The sequence below is a fragment of the Cebus imitator genome, unplaced genomic scaffold (assembly GCF_001604975.1).
Source record: "Cebus imitator isolate Cc_AM_T3 unplaced genomic scaffold, Cebus_imitator-1.0 Scaffold195, whole genome shotgun sequence".
Lineage (NCBI taxonomy): Eukaryota > Metazoa > Chordata > Mammalia > Primates > Cebidae > Cebus > Cebus imitator.
This window is the reverse complement of record NW_016107510.1, coordinates 3,267,309-3,284,712: the sequence shown is the minus strand read 5'-3', so window position 1 is coordinate 3,284,712 and position 17,404 is coordinate 3,267,309. Positions and strand designations below refer to the sequence as shown.

At 35.8% G+C, this 17,404-nt stretch overlaps 1 protein-coding gene across 1 annotated transcript in view; it reads left to right on the top strand.

The window, feature by feature from the left end:
• Positions 1–17,404, top strand: part of LOC108316954 (doublecortin domain-containing protein 1) — a 65,080-nt gene that overhangs the window by 18,116 nt on the left and 29,560 nt on the right. The window contains exon 5 of the mRNA XM_037745218.1: positions 14,133–14,338. Coding sequence (XP_037601146.1) covers positions 14,133–14,338 — 206 coding nt within the window. The remainder of the gene's footprint in view (positions 1–14,132; positions 14,339–17,404) is intronic.

Here is a 17,404-nt window from a genome sequence, read left to right as displayed (position 1 = left end):
GACAGCCACATTTATTGCCCTTCATTAGCATTGGTGCTTAATTTAATATAGATCTGAATAGACATTAGGGAGCCTGCAGGAGGTTAAATGGTGAAAATATAATAAATTAAATCAGAGATTATTGAATTTACTGTTTAGTTTCTGTGACACTCAACAGACATAATTCATTAGACTTATTCTCTCAGAAAATAGTTCAAAGTTTCAAGTATCATTTATTCATTTACACTTTTGATCTTTTTTCAGTTGGTATCAACATAATTATGAAAATGTGGCCAATAATGAATATATATTTCTTACATACATATGATTCTCCTAGTAACATTTAGCATAATAAATATTCCAGCTTATTTATTTTTTACCTTAAAATATAATCCTACACACATTTTCAGTTAAGGTTTTCCAAAAAGTTCATTGCTTCCAACATTTCAGAAATGTGGATATTTTCTAAAATTAAAAAAAAATAGCATTTTTCTTTCTTCAGTGGAAAGGAATACATTTTAAGAGTGAAATAAAAGCACTACTCTCTAAGAATATTCTCCCAAGCATGTTGTGGCCAGAGTTTGACATCAAGTGCTATGTATGGTAATCGGATTTAAATAACATGAGGAATAAGGACTTTGCCATAAAAATTCTGTATGTCTAACTGCTGTACTTTCCTATGCTTTTTATACTTTAATAGAAGTAATTTTTTCTGCAACTTCTCTAACGCTAGTGAATCAAAGGCAAGTCTAGGCAGTAATTGCATAAGTAGAAGAAAAGTAATTCTGGAGTTCATTACAGATGAGGTGATGAAAATATTTCTTCTGTTAATGTTATTGTATAAAATCGTACTAGGATTTCTATCTTTTTAATGATATTTGATCTTCAGGAAATGAGCAATTTCTTGAATTCAATAGAAAATATAAGATAATTTGGTTCTTGTAAAGAAACTTGTTGCTATAATGCTCATTGAAAATTACCTATGTGATCGTGTAGACTTGTATATTTTTCACATTTTGCTTTAAGTTTAAAATACGGCTGGCTGCCTTAATTTTATATTCATGGAATCATTTGCTTATATAAAAACATGAGTCTTAGTTGGCAAATACTATTCTGTGACTTTAAAAAAATTCAGATATATATGTAAATATTGCTTCATTAAGATCTTTGATTATTGTTATTACTAAGAAATGCTTGCCTTTCATAATGGTATTGTAGAAGAGATATATAAAAATTATTTATAGCTAAGCTAAGAAGAAAATCTCCTGGACATGTATGCCTAAAATAATAATGTCACACACATGACTGAGCTTGGTGGATGATTTTTAAATGTACTAACTAATTTCCTCCTACTTTTTGTTTTCTTTTTTATCCTTTTCAAAAGCCAAGTCCAGAACAAAAAACTTCTCTGCTTTGTCTGCATATCTTTGGCTGTGTTTCACTGTGACATGCACTGCTGTTCTTTTAGCACCAAAATGTTGGCACACACTCCTGAAAATTTCACACCATCTCTTGCTGGATCAGCAAGCTTAACCCACCAAAATCTGGTGTTGTGCAATGGTTTTTGACTGATAATCAATCTTTATGCTGCTCGACAGTTGTTGCTGGGACACGGAGTAGAGCAGGTGGCAGATGTGCCTTGTCTTTTGAGAAAAGAAATTGTAGGTGAGCTTGGACACAGACTAGCATATCACATGTCCATTAAAAAGAGTTAGGATAAGTATAATGGGGAAAAGCCATTCATTTAACTTAAGCTTATAGATTAGCTTAAACAACTATATTTGGTTTCTTTCACAATGTTAAGAATATCAATGTAAATATACATACATTTATATATGAAAGGTAATATTTAATTTAACGTGATATATTACATATCACTCACATACTTACATACACTTTTTCAAACCACCCAAATCAGCTTGACGACTACCTTTCTGTCATCTGTTTTATAGATAAATCGATAGCTTTCCAACTAGCCACAAGTGTACCATTAAAATAAAAACATGTATGAATAACTTTGAAAGTGGTAGATGAACTTAAAGAGACATGATCAGAAGTTGGAAAATTGAACATGATAAAGATAAATAGGAAAATCAGTTGGCAGAATTGAGTGTTACTGATATATCTTTCTAAATGAGCATGAATATTCTGTATATAATTGGTAACTGGTCATTATTTTAATTTGCAAGTTTTTATTCATTCAACAAACATTTATTGAGAGTCTATATGTGTGAGATACTAGGCCAGGTCAGAGAAAGAGAAAAGCAGGGGCTCATAGTCTGATTTCTTTTTTTATCATTATTTCTTCATCTCCGATTTAAATTCAATTTAATGCAATTCAATCCAAATTTAAATCAATACACAGCTATTTAGTACCTACTATGTGTGCCCCAGGATAGGGATAGAAGTCCTGGCCTTTAAGGAACTTAAACTCAGTAGATAAATTATAAATCCTTCAAACTGAGAACGCTATTTTACAACATAAATCAAATGGATCTTATTTTATTTCTGGTATTGGAAGACTAAACAAGTCAGTATATATTTTGGCAATTACCTTTCGATACTTCATTGGTTTTACCTTTTCATTGGAAAAGCAATGTAGCTAGAGAAAATTACCTAGGAACTATTTCCAGATTTACTAAGAGAGAAAAAATCCTACAGAACATCTCTGATATTTTAACTATTTTACTACGCCTTTTGAGCATCACTGTTGACAACCAGTGGCATTGAATCTAATAGAAAGCCAGAGAGCTATTCATCACATACCTTGAAACACAAAGCTTTCATATGGAGGTCAGGCCAAGGTCAAGCCTGACATGAAGCATTCCTTGTTGAAATGCAGTATTAGAATAATTCTTACATTTTAAAGTTGAATACCTAATCAGAAACATTAATTGTATATGGAAAAGATCAGGAAAATATAAATATTTCTTATAAATACTATTGATAATGATGCCTTACTAGGTATTATACTTCTGGCATTTAAAGTTTCTAACATTTGTTAATAATTCATTGAAATTATGAATATGAAGTCAATGAATTGTTTGAAAAGACATATTAAGTGTTCTCATTCATGACCATGTGGTTTAGGTTTTATTCACAGTTTCCTGAATCTTCTGCTTAATTATGACACAGTGAAAATTCTTGGATCAGATCCATGGGGTTTATAAGAATTCAGCTCCTTTATAACTGCTAGGAGCTGTAATAATGCAAACATAGCATAATAAATGGTTTGGGTCCTGTGACTGCCTTAATATCTTAAATAAGATGAGAGAAAACACTGTTTAGACCTAATTCATTAGGTCCAAGTTCTATCATATGGATCTCTGATTGTCTTTAGAATTTTTTAGTTTTATATTTCCACTCTCTCCAATATGTCCTATTCTATTACTGGGCTTTCAGAATTATCATTTACAGTGATTCATTTCAGTCCTGAGTTTTGTTAACCAGAAGTGAAACTTGATATTATGAATAAAATTTTAAATCTTTTATACCCTGTATTGTGAATATGTAGTCACAGAAAAATATGTGTGAAAGGAGTTCTTGATACTACACCTAATACTAAATTTAAGCCTAGAGATTTTCTACTAACTGCCATGTGATCTACAAAATGAAATAATTTGCTGTGACAGCTTGTGATTGACAAGGATATGTGTGAGCACATTTAAAATAGGCTATCTTTTCATGTAGAAGTGTCAGTGAAATGATGGATTCTCATCATTTTAATTATTGATGATTTGGAAATACTTCAATTCCATGACATACAAGACACATTCTAAATAGCAGCATAACACTTTTTCTCATATCTACGTCAATAATGAAATGTTCTGTCATATTTTGTTTTTCAAAAAACAAAGACATTAGTTTAATGAACCTGGATTCATGCATTATATTCTCTTCCATTATATGTCTACTGAATTTGTTGATTTTTAAATTGTTTTGTTAAAAGCACAAGTTTAAGTAAGTGACCCACTACTCACATCACATCATATCTTAATATTTCTGCTGCTAGATCTCAAGACAGATGCTATAGTGCTACCTACACCAATGGCTGCTTTAGTCTTGCCACAGCTGATACCAGCCTGTGTGATGCTCATCTGTAGGGCAACCACTACTTAATTCATCAGTTACAGTTGTGAGGACTGGCTTTCCCAAATTCCCATTTATCTTTTAGTTTGAAGAGTGTATTTATTAGGTGAGATCAATTGTACATTTTAACTTTCACTTCTCTGTATATATTCAATTCAAAAGGAGGAAGATGGCAGTATATGGAGAAAAATATTACCATTTTCTTCTGAGATAGCATATGATTCTTATATTTCTGTAAGTGAGGGCAGAACTATTGGAAAATATTTTATGCATTTTCTGTTCCAAAGTATTAAATCTGTAAATAGGAGAATAGAGTATCCTTACTTATAAAATGGATGTGGATTTGAAGACAATTATAAGAGATGGACCAAAAAAGTGTTCTTACCCAGTAGGAAAATCTATAGCTTGCATATGGCTGGCAGCATCTCCTTATATTGGCAGATATCAAATCATTAAAAGAACACCTAAATTATTGACATAATCATGAAATGTTGAATTATATTCATATACAGAGACTACATTTGTTTACTACAGACACTTGCAAAGCTATACAGTCCTGTTAACCTGAATGCTTTATGCACAGAGTTATATGCTTTAAATGTATTACATTTACTCTTCACAACCCCTGAGTTAATGCTGCATGTCCATAATCTCATCTTTCATTCCAAAATCCAAGACTATAAAAGACCAAATAGTTTTTTCATAACTCATTTGGTAGCAAAGTCTTACTTAGTGTAACTAGTCAATCATATTGTTGAAAATAATTAGTGTGTTTGATTGTGGGCTGCTATTCTTGACCTGTATCATATACATAATATTTGATGTATGGATGATTATGATATAAGCACCATATTAACATTTTGATGTATTAAAATACCTAGATATAAAACCATACATGACCTTAAGGGTTTGGATAATGACTTTCTGTCACAACTGCAAAGAATTCTGATACTCATTTTCACTAGGATATTAACTGACAAGGGTTATTACTATTGTCCTTATCACCTCAAGTTTGGTAGATAGATGACAGTGGACAGAAGAATAAGTCACTGACTAGAGTTGAGACAGTGTGTGGCAGGTAATAAAAACTATGGTTCCTTGTCTAAGGAAGACCATTTATTTATCCAGTTACTCATTCGACAGAATTTACTGAGACCCTACAATGTGCCAGGGACTGCTCCAGTCCTAAGGATGTAGTGTGAACAAGATGGAGATTTCATGAAGCTGAGGTTCTAATGAGGTGGAAAAAGAAGTAGACAATAAATGTGGAAACAACTAAATGAGGCATTTATTGACAGTGTAAGTGTTATAAAGGCAATAAAAGGGGTGGCATAATAACAAATAATGTCATGGAGACAAAAGGAAGGGGGAATTTTGAAAATAAAACACCTGTTTTAATTTTCATTTACAAAATTGAAAGTGAAAGTTACCTTTAAATCAAATCTCTTAGTTGTCTGCCTACTGTACTTGTTACTTTACCTGCAAATTCATTTATATATTCTATAGTTGTTCTTTCAGAGTGGTTTTTTTCAAACTTTCACTTTTGAAGGGTTTAGACATCTGTTAGGAGAGTTTTGAGAAATGCATTATTGTTTATTTTAATGGACAATAGACTTGAAGTCAGATAACGTTGCAAGATTCTACTCCCTGTGTATGGTCTTAGACAAACTGGTCTGTACTTCAATGTCCTTATCTGTAATAGAGGGGAAATAATACTTGAAATGACTATTGGATATTTCTAATAAAGATAAGTTATTTGAAAATTAAGTGCCTATAACCCCCTAGTCTAAACCAAAAACTGAGAATACCATCTTATAAACATAACTAAGACTTCAAGTCTATTAGTCAGAACCCTGTGACCACTTTTACCTTCCTAGAATAGCTGGCTAGTTCAGGAAAATAACAACAACAAAACTTGTTTCTACTTTCTTCATCACTGCCAGGAAAGCAAACTAGAGTGTGAACCTGGACCGGTCACTTAATCTCGCTAAGCCTGACTTTCCTTTTCATAAATTGAGCATAATAGTTTATAACTCAGCTGGGTGCCATGGCTCATGCCTGTAATCCCAGCACTTTGGGAGCCAGTGTGAGTGAATCACGAGGTCAAAAGATCGAGACCATCCTGGCCAACATGGTGAAACCCTGTCTCTACTAAAAATACAAAAATTAGCTGGGCTTGGTGGTACATGCCTGTAGTCCCAGCTTCTAAGGAGGCTGAGGCAGGAGAATCGCTTGAACCTAGAGGGCAGAGGTTGCAGTGAGCTGAGCTCATGCTACTGTACTACAGCCTGGTAACAGAGGGAGACTCCATCTAAAAAAAAAAAGTTTACACCTCACAGATGTATTATGAGAAGTAAATAAGATGATATAAAAACCTGGCATAGGATAGTTACCTAAAATATTATTTTTCTACCTGACCTCGTTTATTTTCCTTCTTTCACTCCATCCTTTCAAGGTACGTTTTTACAAACTTTTCATACCAGTTGTCACAAGTATTTGATTTTACTAACAAAGGTATTTGCTAAGTTTGCATTTTGAAATAAATACAACCAAATTAAAATACCTGCCAAGCAGTTATGTATTCCCATCCCAGTATGATATGAGAATCTGAGTTAAAAGCTTTGAACTCTCAATATCTAGGGTATAGGTCAAAATCAAGGCCTTTTGTAAAAGGAGCCCCAAGTGGCCTTACTCTACTCTGTTCCAAAAGTTGTGTTTTAAAATATGTTCATGACCCAGGGCTAGCCTTAGCTTTAAGCTGCCATAATTTGTTTTTAAAAAGTTCATAGAAAAGTTCAGGGAAAGGGTGACAGCATTTTGATTGGCACAATGGATGGGATGTTTGTAATTTTAATCAAATGTAAATTGAAGACATACTTCAAATGATATGTCAGACTAGTGTTACTGAGTTAAAATCTAATGACAACCACTGTCATTATTAGTTAAATATAGCCATCATGCCTATAGCAATAAATGATGACACTTAAGAACATGCAGAAACAAAGAGCACAAGTATTTAGAGAAAAGGGAGTGACTAGAAACTCAGTTGAACACAGGAATGTGACCTGGATTTAATCTATTTACCAAACATAGAAGCAATTGTATTTTGGGCAGATGATATAATTGAATATAGCAGTATGTTTTCTTACTGTCAGAGCATTTGTATTTTAGAAACTCATCTTACACTGATGAAATGATGTGCTTATTCATATTTAATGTCATTATCTATACCTACTTGACAGGGCATTGTGTTTTCAAATTTATTGCCCAACTATAAGAGAATGAATTTTTAAAATTAAGAAGACTTTTAATAAGCTTATGTATTTGAAGTTGCAAGTTTGCTGCTTTTTATTCTAGAAGTAAAAGAAGGCAGTATTCATTTTGCTTGGCACAAGCCAAAGTAAGCTGGCCCAAGAGTATTTACATGGCATAGAGGCTAACGGTTATGCTAATGTTTGTCTGAAACCAGACAGTGTTCAGAGGTAGAACGCTGGGATAAATGACTCTCTGAGGGACCTAGAGATGAAGGAGATGTAAGATTTTCAGCTTTCCCATGTTCTGTCAGGAATGCCCTTTCTTGAGCATTCTTATCCCCTCAGACTTTTTTTTTCAGGGAAGGGAGGAGAAGAAAGAAGCTCTCATGTTCACTTAACACTTCTCTGTAATTTTCTTAGTACCTTGTATAAAGTAGGTGCAGAAGTGAGAGACAGGAGATGATGCCACCTTTGGGAAGGTTCAGAGTCATTGCTCATCGCTAAATGATGTGTGGGGCCATACTCATGTTTTTCTGCTTCCAATATGGGGTGGAGGGATAGGGTAATAGGGGAGCTGTTTCCTGAGTCTTTTTTTGAGATGGACTTTTGCTCTTGTTGCCCAGGTTGGAGTACAATGGCATGATCTCGGCTCACCACAACCTCCCCCTCCCAGGTTCAAGCGATTCTCCCACCTTAGCCTCTCGAGTAGCTGTTATAGGCATGCACCACCATGCTTGGCTAATTTTGTATTTTTAGTAGAAATGGGATTTCTCCATGTTGGTCAGGCTAGTCTCGAACTCCCAACCTCAGGTGATCTGCCTGCCTTGGCCTCCCAAAGTGCTGGGATTACAGGCATGAGCCACCACGCCTGGCACTTGATTCTTATAAAAGTACCAGATAGTCTCAGCCCTAGGAGTTGAAACGTTTGGAATTTTTGGAGATGAGAAAGTTAATGAAAGAAATGTAGGAAGCATTTGTTAATAATGGCTAGTATGTTTTCCTAGAAATTTAAGGTAGATTTAGATGGCATTAGGGATCTTGTCTGAATTGCTTGGCTCCCTGCCCCACATACTCTATAGTCCCCTCACTATTTTGTTGCTTTCACTCCACTCACCCCCAGGCTTTAAGAATAGCCTCTTCCTCACCAGGGCTGAAGCCTTGTCAAGTCTTTGCTGACCATCTTCAGTTTCTCTGTGTTGGCATGGAAGAGTCAGATTCTGTTTTTCTTCTTACCTCTGGATGTAATAATGCTTACCCTGGCTGTCAGCCCTCCAACCACATTTCTTGATATGAAAACATGTCCTCAGAGTTGGTGATATACAGAAGAATTACATTGTGTTGCTAAAATAGGAGGGTTCCCGGGTTGACATGGTCTGGCTCTGTGTCCCCATGGAAATCTCATATTGAATTATAATCTGATATGTAATCCCCTCATGCTGCGGGAGGGATCTCATGGGAGGTAATTAGATCATGAGGGTGGTTCCCCCATGCTGTTCTCATGATAGTGAGTGAGTTCTCACAAGATCTGATGGCTTTGTAAGGGCCTTTTTGCCTCTTCCCTCTGCACTTCTCCTTCCTGCCACACTATGAAGAGGGATGTGTTTGCTTCTCCTTCCACCATGATTTAAGTTTCCTGAGCCCTCACTAGCCATGCTGAACTGTAAGTCAAACCTCTTTCCTTTATAAATTACCCAAAACTGAAGTAACTTTGGAACTAGGTAATGGGCAGAGGTTGGAATAGTTTGAAGGGCTCATAAGAAGACAGTAAGATGTAGGAAAGTTTGGAATATCCTAGAGACTTGTTGAGTGGCTTTGACCAATAAAGCCATTGTTGGCTGGAGCAATAAGGGAAGATCTTAAACTGGATCTTGAGAAGGACTTGAGTCTGATAGGCGAAATATAGGGTTAAAAGTGAACAGGGATAATGAACAGATTTGCTTAGGTAAAATAGTTCTTCAAACTAGGGTAAGACAAGAACAGAAAGTTTGAATGGCATCGATTGTCTTAATGGCATCGATTATCTGTAAGCTCTTCTGTTAGACATAAGCTTAGGAAAAACGACTGGGTCTTTTTTCATATTCCTTGCACAGGATCTGGCACATAGGATACGCTCAACAAGTATTTGTTGACTGCCCCTGATGGGCTGGCTGGCTGGCTGACTGGCTAGTAGAAAACTTCAAAAATTAGCTCCAAGAGTTTTCTCTTTAGGTAATGATAAAATTGATATTTTAGGAAAATTCAGCTGTGATTGGAGTATAGAATGTCAGATGTGATGGAGGAGAATCATATACAATTAGGAAGCTCTTGCAGATTTTAGGAGGCTGAGAGAGAAATGGACAAACGGGTCTGGTTGGACATGGAAAAAAAAAAGATGCTTTTAAGAGTTACTGTGAAGAAAGAATAGCTGAGAGGTCTCCCTTCCTTTCCTGTATCTCAGATCAGATTCCCTAGAAGCAGAGCTTGAGGTGAGGATTTTGGTGCAAGAGACTTGTTGAGGGAATACTCTCAGTTGAACCATGTAAGGGAGTGAGAGAAGGAGCCTAGAGCAGAGGAAGAAGCACAGCCAAGCCATGTGTTCACTGGAAATCTAGCCCCAGTCTGAAATGTAAAAGACACTAGAGAGTTGCCCCACTTTGAAGCAAGGGGACTGGCTACTATGTCCCAGAATCAGTCAATCATTGGCTGTTGGCTGTCTCCCTAGGTCGGAGGGAGGAGATCACAACCTTGCAGGCATTTCCTAGGTTTCTTACAGTCAACGGCAATTCTCAGAAGGGTGCTGCGATGGTCACAGAGGACTCACAGCAGCTGGAGTCTGAGTGCACTAGCCTGGTAAAAGGCACCTTGGTGGGGCACCAACAGTGTCTACTACACTCAGCACTATAGTCGACCCTCTGAATCCATGGGCTCTGCATCTGTGTGTTCAACCAACTATGAATCAAAAATATTCAGAAAAAAAGAGCTATAAAAAGCAAAAATGCAACAATAAAAACTAATACAAACAAAAATGTGTATAACAACTATTTACGTAGCATTGACATTGTATTAGGTAGTATAAATAATCCAGAGATGATTTAAAGTACACAGGGATGTGTGTAGGTTGTATACAAATACTACTACATATATAAAGGACTTGAGCATCTACAGATTTAGGTATTCTAGGAGTCTTGAAACCAAGCCTCCATGGATATCCAGGGATAACTGCATTTTTTTCACATAGCACCACGCTGCTGAGAATCTTCCAACAGCTTCCATCACATCTGGAATAAAATCCAAATCCTTTATCTTGACCTGCACAATGTGGCCCCTTTCTGCCTTTTTGGCTTTAACCATATACACTCTCTCTGTATTCAAACTTTATTTTTCCTTCTTAAACATGCCAGGCCTATTCCCACTTGGAGCCTCTGTGCCTGGTTTTCACTCTGCCTGGAATTCTATTCCCCAGATTTTCACAACTAACTTCTCATCACATGGGCCTCCCTGTTCAAACAGACCTTCCACTGTCAGTTTCTCAGCCAGAGGCTGTGAACTGCATAAGCAGCTCTGTCTTCCTTCCAGTTGTCATCCTGGTGCATTGACATGTGAACACCCAATATATATTGTTGAATGAATAAGAAAATAGTTGGAGAGAAATGAGTAAGCAGTTTGGGTTCAAGGTCTAGTTGAGAGATTGGGTAACTGTGAAAGAAGTGGAAACACTGACAGAAATAAGAACTGTGAAGGGTGAGTCAGTTTGTGCAGAAAGATATGAGATTTTGCTTTAGACATTGAATTTGAGAGATATGGTAGAGGCAGAAGAGTGCAGTGATTAGGAGCACAGCTTCTTGAACTAAATTCATATCCCAGTGCCACCACATCCCAGCTGTAATATCTTGGTCAAGTTAATGCCTCTGTGCCTCAGTTTCCTCAACTGTAAATAAAGATAATAATATTACCTATCTCATAAAGTTGTTGAGAGAACTAAATTAATGTCTATAAATCATATAAATAGAGTCTGGCTATAGCATTATTTTTCATGGAATTTAAGGAGTTCTGCATGTAAAAGAGACAGGTTAAGCCAGGGCTGAGACTAGAGTTGGGTGAGTGAAGCACCAATAGGACACAATTTGAGGAGGCACTCACTCTGAGGGTTGTGCGAGGGCCCTGCACAGGCTTCCTTAAAGTTTGCCTCAAGGACCTTCACTCCCCTCACCCTAGTCCTGGCCTTGGTCAAAGTAATCAAAGGGAAAACCCTTTATCAGAAAAATTCTCTAAATCTGGGCACCTGTAACATTTCCTGTCTCTGGCCTTAGTGGGAGTGGTTTCTTGCTCTTTCTAATCTGCGTTGCCTAACTGTCCTTTGGTTGCTTCTCACCCTTTTCTATCACTTACATAACTAATTCTCTGGAGTCAGTTCCCTCTGCTCAAATACTCTGAGTGGATTCTGTTTTCCTGATTGGACCGTGACTGATGTAACAATTTATATACTCCAGAGCTCCTTAACAACCAATAGGATTTCAGGGAGGTGAGGGAAGAAGCTAACATTTATGGAGTCACTTCATTATGTTAGATAATTTTACATATAAGATATTTAATCCCTATCAGTTAGTGGAGTGATGCTCACTAGATACTTTGTCAATGAGAAATCTGAGATTCAGAGAGGTATAATGCATCTAGTGACACTAAGAAACAGAGCTAGTGTTCAAATGTAGTTTGAAGGTAGAGCTAATACCTCTTCACCATGCAGAGCCTCTAGGGGCATCCAGATTGTGGGTAAACGCCCATTAAACTACAATAATTCATTCTTTTTTTTACCCCCTGTGAGAGATTTTGTTTTTCCCTAGATGAATACTGACTGACAATGATTGGCACCTATAGGACCTCCTCCTCCTCTTTTTCTTTCTTCTTTTTTATTGAGGTCACATAACACAATTCACATAATGCAAAATTCATAATTTTAAAGTGAGTAATTTAGTAGCATTTAGTCACACTGTTATGTAACATCTCTATCTAGTTCCAAAATATTTCCATCATTTCAAAATAAAAACCATTACCCATTAAGCTTCTCTTCAGTCCCCTCTCTTCCCTGCCACTGGCAACCATCAGTCTATGTTCTGTTTTTATAGATTTACCTATTCTGATATTTCATGTAAATGGAATCATATAATATGTCACCTTTTTTACATCTGGCTTCTTTGATTTAGCATAATGTTTTTGAGGTTTGTCTATATTGTGGCAAGTATCAGTACTTCATTCTTTTTTGCGGCTGAACAATATTCCATTTATGTAGATACTTTGTACCACAATTTGTTTATCCATTCATCTATTGATGGATATTTGGTTACCACATGTTGGCTGTTGTGAATAGTGCTCCTATGAACATGTGTGTACATGTATTTACTTGAATGTCTGTTTTCAGTTTTTTGGCTATTTATGAACTCATTAACTTATAGCTAATTTTTCTGTTATATTTTCTAATTCCTATCATTTTCAGTTTACAAAATGAAAATACTAACAAGTTTCTGTTAAAATGTTTTTTCTTTTTTTGAAGGCTTATGTCTATAGTCTTATAGTTTAGTTTTAATTTAATCTTCAAATTTTGTTTATCTATCTGCCACAGTATATTTGTTTTTATATGTGTATATGTGTGTGGGTAACAGAGAGAGAAAGAGGGGGGTGAAAGAATAGAGGGTTCTTTGTTGTTGTTGTTGAACATTTAATATAGCCATTCTGAGACTTGAAGGTACCACCACTGGCTTGTTTTTCATATCAATATTAGCAGATTTTATGTAAAATAACATTTGTAAGTCATAGAGGTCAAGCTTCTTTCAAGGTAAGTGCTAACAGAGAAAGATCTTTTGAAAATGTGGGCAAATTTCAATGCAAAATAGCAATAAATGCAGCTACTTTCAGTTATCTGTAAATAAAATTATGTTTCTCTCAGAACAAATAAGAGCAAATGAGGGAGGGATCATTGCATTTTTGTAATTTATGTAAGAAGAAAATATGATTAAAATAAACTGAATGTACAAATAAGTAACTCAGGTGCAAATTATTTATTTATGAAACAAAACCTCTTGAAAAGAGAATGCTGACAGCAACTTAGTATGCAATATACTGCACTCCTGTTCTTACCCTTACATTTTCAAAGTCATGCATAGTAATTTAGTTGCACTCATGTTTATATTAGTGGGAATTTTGAAACTTAAATTTCTGCGCACATCATTGAAAATGTATAGGTCAAAGTAAACTGTTAATGAAAAACTGTTACTCATTTTCAATCAAATGGTTTAAATCTCTCACCAAGGATGTCCTAGAAGGCACCTTCCTTATAGTCACAGAAGAATAATTATAGTATAATGTTACTATTTGGAGGTCATCATCTTTAAAGCAACATGGATAAGAAATAATATTCAAGAGAAAATGCATGTTTCCCAACCCTAAAGACATTAAAAGTTCAGGACCTATGTTGTTTTATAGTAAGCAAAGGACATTGGACCTTTTCAGTGGTCCCTTTCAGCTGGGTGCATCTAATCAGTAACAGAGGCATGCTAAGGTGAATTTTAATTAGGACTAAATTGTGGTATTACTCTTTCATACCCTGAACATCTGTTCCCTTCAGAAATGATGATTTATGCAGGCTATCAGAGCAGACAGCTTGCTACAGCTTATGTCACGGTTAGTAGGAAGCTGGTGGTAGCATTTCAGAAAACCAGCATCTAAATGGAGACTGGACAGTGTATATTACACAGGTAATAGAGGGAGGGAAGTATGATGTGTCCATTTTTAATTTTGAAGCCAAATATTTACTTGACTTAAAAAATTATCTTCTAGACCATCTGTTGTTAATGAAGAAAGTAACTTGGACAATGAATGGGTTGATGCTTCCTACTGATGTCAAAAGACGGAAAACCAAGCCTGTTCTTTCTATTAGAATGAAGAAACTTACTGAGAAGACCTCAGTCCGAATTCTGTTCTTTAAGAATGGCATGGGGCAGGATGGACATGAGATTACAGTGGGAAAAGAAACGATGAAAAAGGTAATTTTGTATTAAATATTGAACTATGAATTCAATTTCAGAGTTTTGTGGCTTTTGAAATGTGTTGTTTTTTCTTTCTAAATATCAATGTCAACAAATACTTGAAATATTAGAAGACATTATATAGAACTAAAAATCATATATAAACCTGTTCATAAGTCTGCTTATTGCACTATTACCATAAATTACCTTAGCAAAGAAATAATATTTCAGGAAATTATTTGGGCAACATAGTTGGCCATTTACCTAGTTAAAATGTTGTCTTTATACTAGAGAAAACATTCTAATTTGTTAAAATATTTTATAAGCTAGTTAGATTGAAGCCAGTCCAACCTAACTTCCAATCTCAAATCTGCCTCTTTTCATTTAGAATAATAGTAAGACCTAAAAGCATTGTTGCTCCTCTAAAGAATTAGCAGAGCCCCAGATCACTAAAATGCAGTTTGAAAGTATTCATATAAGTTTTTAAAAATAAATCTAAGGGAACTAAGAAAAATTATGAAACAATCAAGCAAACTTTAAAAAACAAAATTTAAAGTGTTACTTGTCATACAAATGCATGATTTTTGGAAGGTACTTGTACTTCCTAGAACATTTTGATATGAAAAAAATACAGAGGAGCTAATGGGAATTTGAAACACACACAAATTTTTACACAGATAAGGATTTTTCAACCAATTTTAAAGCAACCTAATAATAATATAGTAACTGAAATGTCTTAACAATGTATGAGAGACAGTAAAACATAACCAAATGCCTAGACTTGAATCTTGGCTTTACCATTCACTAGCTGTGAGAACTTGGACACCTTTGTTTCCCTGAGCCTCAGTTTCTTCATGTACAAAGTGGAGATAACAGTAGTCCCTACTTCATAGAGTTGCTGCAAGGATTTAATGTGATATTATGCATGGAGTATAATGCCTGGCACCCAGAAAGTTCCCATTTAAATCTTTTCTTTTATTTTTATACTTTTAAGTTCTGGGATACATGTGCAGATCTTGTAAGATTGTTACATAGGTATACACATGCCATAGTAGTTTGCTGCCTCCATCCCCGCTTCACCTACATTAGGTATTTCTCCTAATGTTATCCCTCCCCAACCTCCCCACCCCTTGCTATCACTCCCCTAGCCCCCCACCCTCCAACAGACCCCAGTGTTTGATCTTCCCCTCCCTGTATCCATGTGTTCTCATTGTTCAACATCCACCTATCAGTGAGAACATGTGGTGTTTGATTTTCTGTCCTTGTGTCAGTTTGCTGAGAATGATGGTTTCCAGATTCATCCATGTCCCTGCAAAGGACATGAACTCATCCTTTTTTATGGTTGCATAGTATTCCATGGTGCACATGTGCCACATTTTCTTTATCCAGTCTATCCTTGATGGGCATTTGGGTTGATTCCAGGTCTTTGCTATTGTAAACATTGCCACAATGAATATACATATGCATGTGTCTTTATAATAGAACGATTTATAATCCTTTGAATATATACCCAGTAATGGGATTGCTGGGTCAAATGGTATGTCTATTTTTAGATTCTTGAGGAACTGTCACACTGTCTTCCACAAGGGTTGAACTAATTTACACTCCCGCCAACAGAGTAAAAGTGTTCCTGTTTCTCCATATCCTCTCCAGCATCTGTTGTCTCCAGATTTTTTAATGGTCGCCATTCTAACTGGCATGAGATGGTATCTCAATGTGGTTTTGATTTGCATTTCTCTAATGACCAGTGATGATGAGCATTTTTTCATTTTTTGGCCACATAAATGTCTTCTTTTGAAAAGTGCCTGTTCATATCCTTCACCCACTTTTTGATGGAGTTGTTTATTTTTTTCTTGTAAATTTGTTGTAGTTCTTTGTAGATTCTGGATATTCCCTATGTCAGATGGGTAGATTGCAAAAACTTTTTCCCATTGTGTTGGTTGCCCGTTCACTCTAATGATTGTTTCTTTTCTTGTGCAGAAGCTCTGGAGTTTAATTAGATCCCATTTGTCTCTTTTGGCTTTTGTTGCCATTGCTTTTGGTGTTTTAGTCATGAAGTCCTTGCCTATGCCTATGTCCTAAATGGTTTTGCCTCTGTTTTCTTCTAAGGGTTTTACTGTGTTAGGTCTTATGTTTAAATCTTTAATCCATCTGGAGTTAATTTTTGTATGAGTTGTAAGGAATGGGTCCAGTTTCAGCTTTCTGCCCATGGTTAGCCAGTTATCCCAACACCATTTATTAAACGGGGAATCCTTTCCCCATTGCTTGTTTTTGTCATATTTGTCAAAGATCGGATGGTTGTAGATGTGTGGCGTTGCCTCTGAGGCATCTATTCTGTTCCATTGGTCTATACCTGTGTTTTGGTACCAGTATCATGCTGTTTTGATATCTGTAGCTTTATAGTATTGTTTGAAGTCAGGTAGTCTAATGCCTCCAGCTTTGCTCTTTTTGCTTAGGATTGTCTTGGCTATCAGGCTCTCTTTTGGTTCCATATGAAGTTTAAAGTGGGTTTTTCCATTTCTGTGAAGAAGGTCAATGGTAGCTTTATGGAGATAATGTTGAATCTATAAATTACTTTGGGCAGTATGGTCATTTTCACGATATTGATGCTTCCTAACCATGAGCATGGAATGTTTTTCCATCTGTTTGTGTTCCCTGTTATTTCCTTGAGCAGTGGTTTTGTAGTTCTTTAAGAGGTCCTTCATGTCCTTTGTTAGTTGTATTTCTAGGTATTTTATTCTCTTTGTAGCAATTGTGAATGGGAGTTAGCTCATGATTTGGCTCTCTTTTTGTCTGTTATTGGTGTATAGGAATGCTTGTGATTTTTGCACATTGATTTTTTATCCTGAGACTTTGCTGAATTTGCTTGTCATCTTAAGGAGATTTTGGGCTGAGATGCTATGTCATCTGCAAATAGAGACAATTTGACTTCCTCTTTTTCTAATTGAATATCCTTCATTTCCTTTCCTTGCATGATTGCTGTGACTAGAATTTCTGATATTATGCTGAATGGAAATTGTGAGAAAGGGTACCCTTGTCTAGTGCTAGTTTTCAAAGGGAATGCTTCCAGTTTTTGTCCATTCA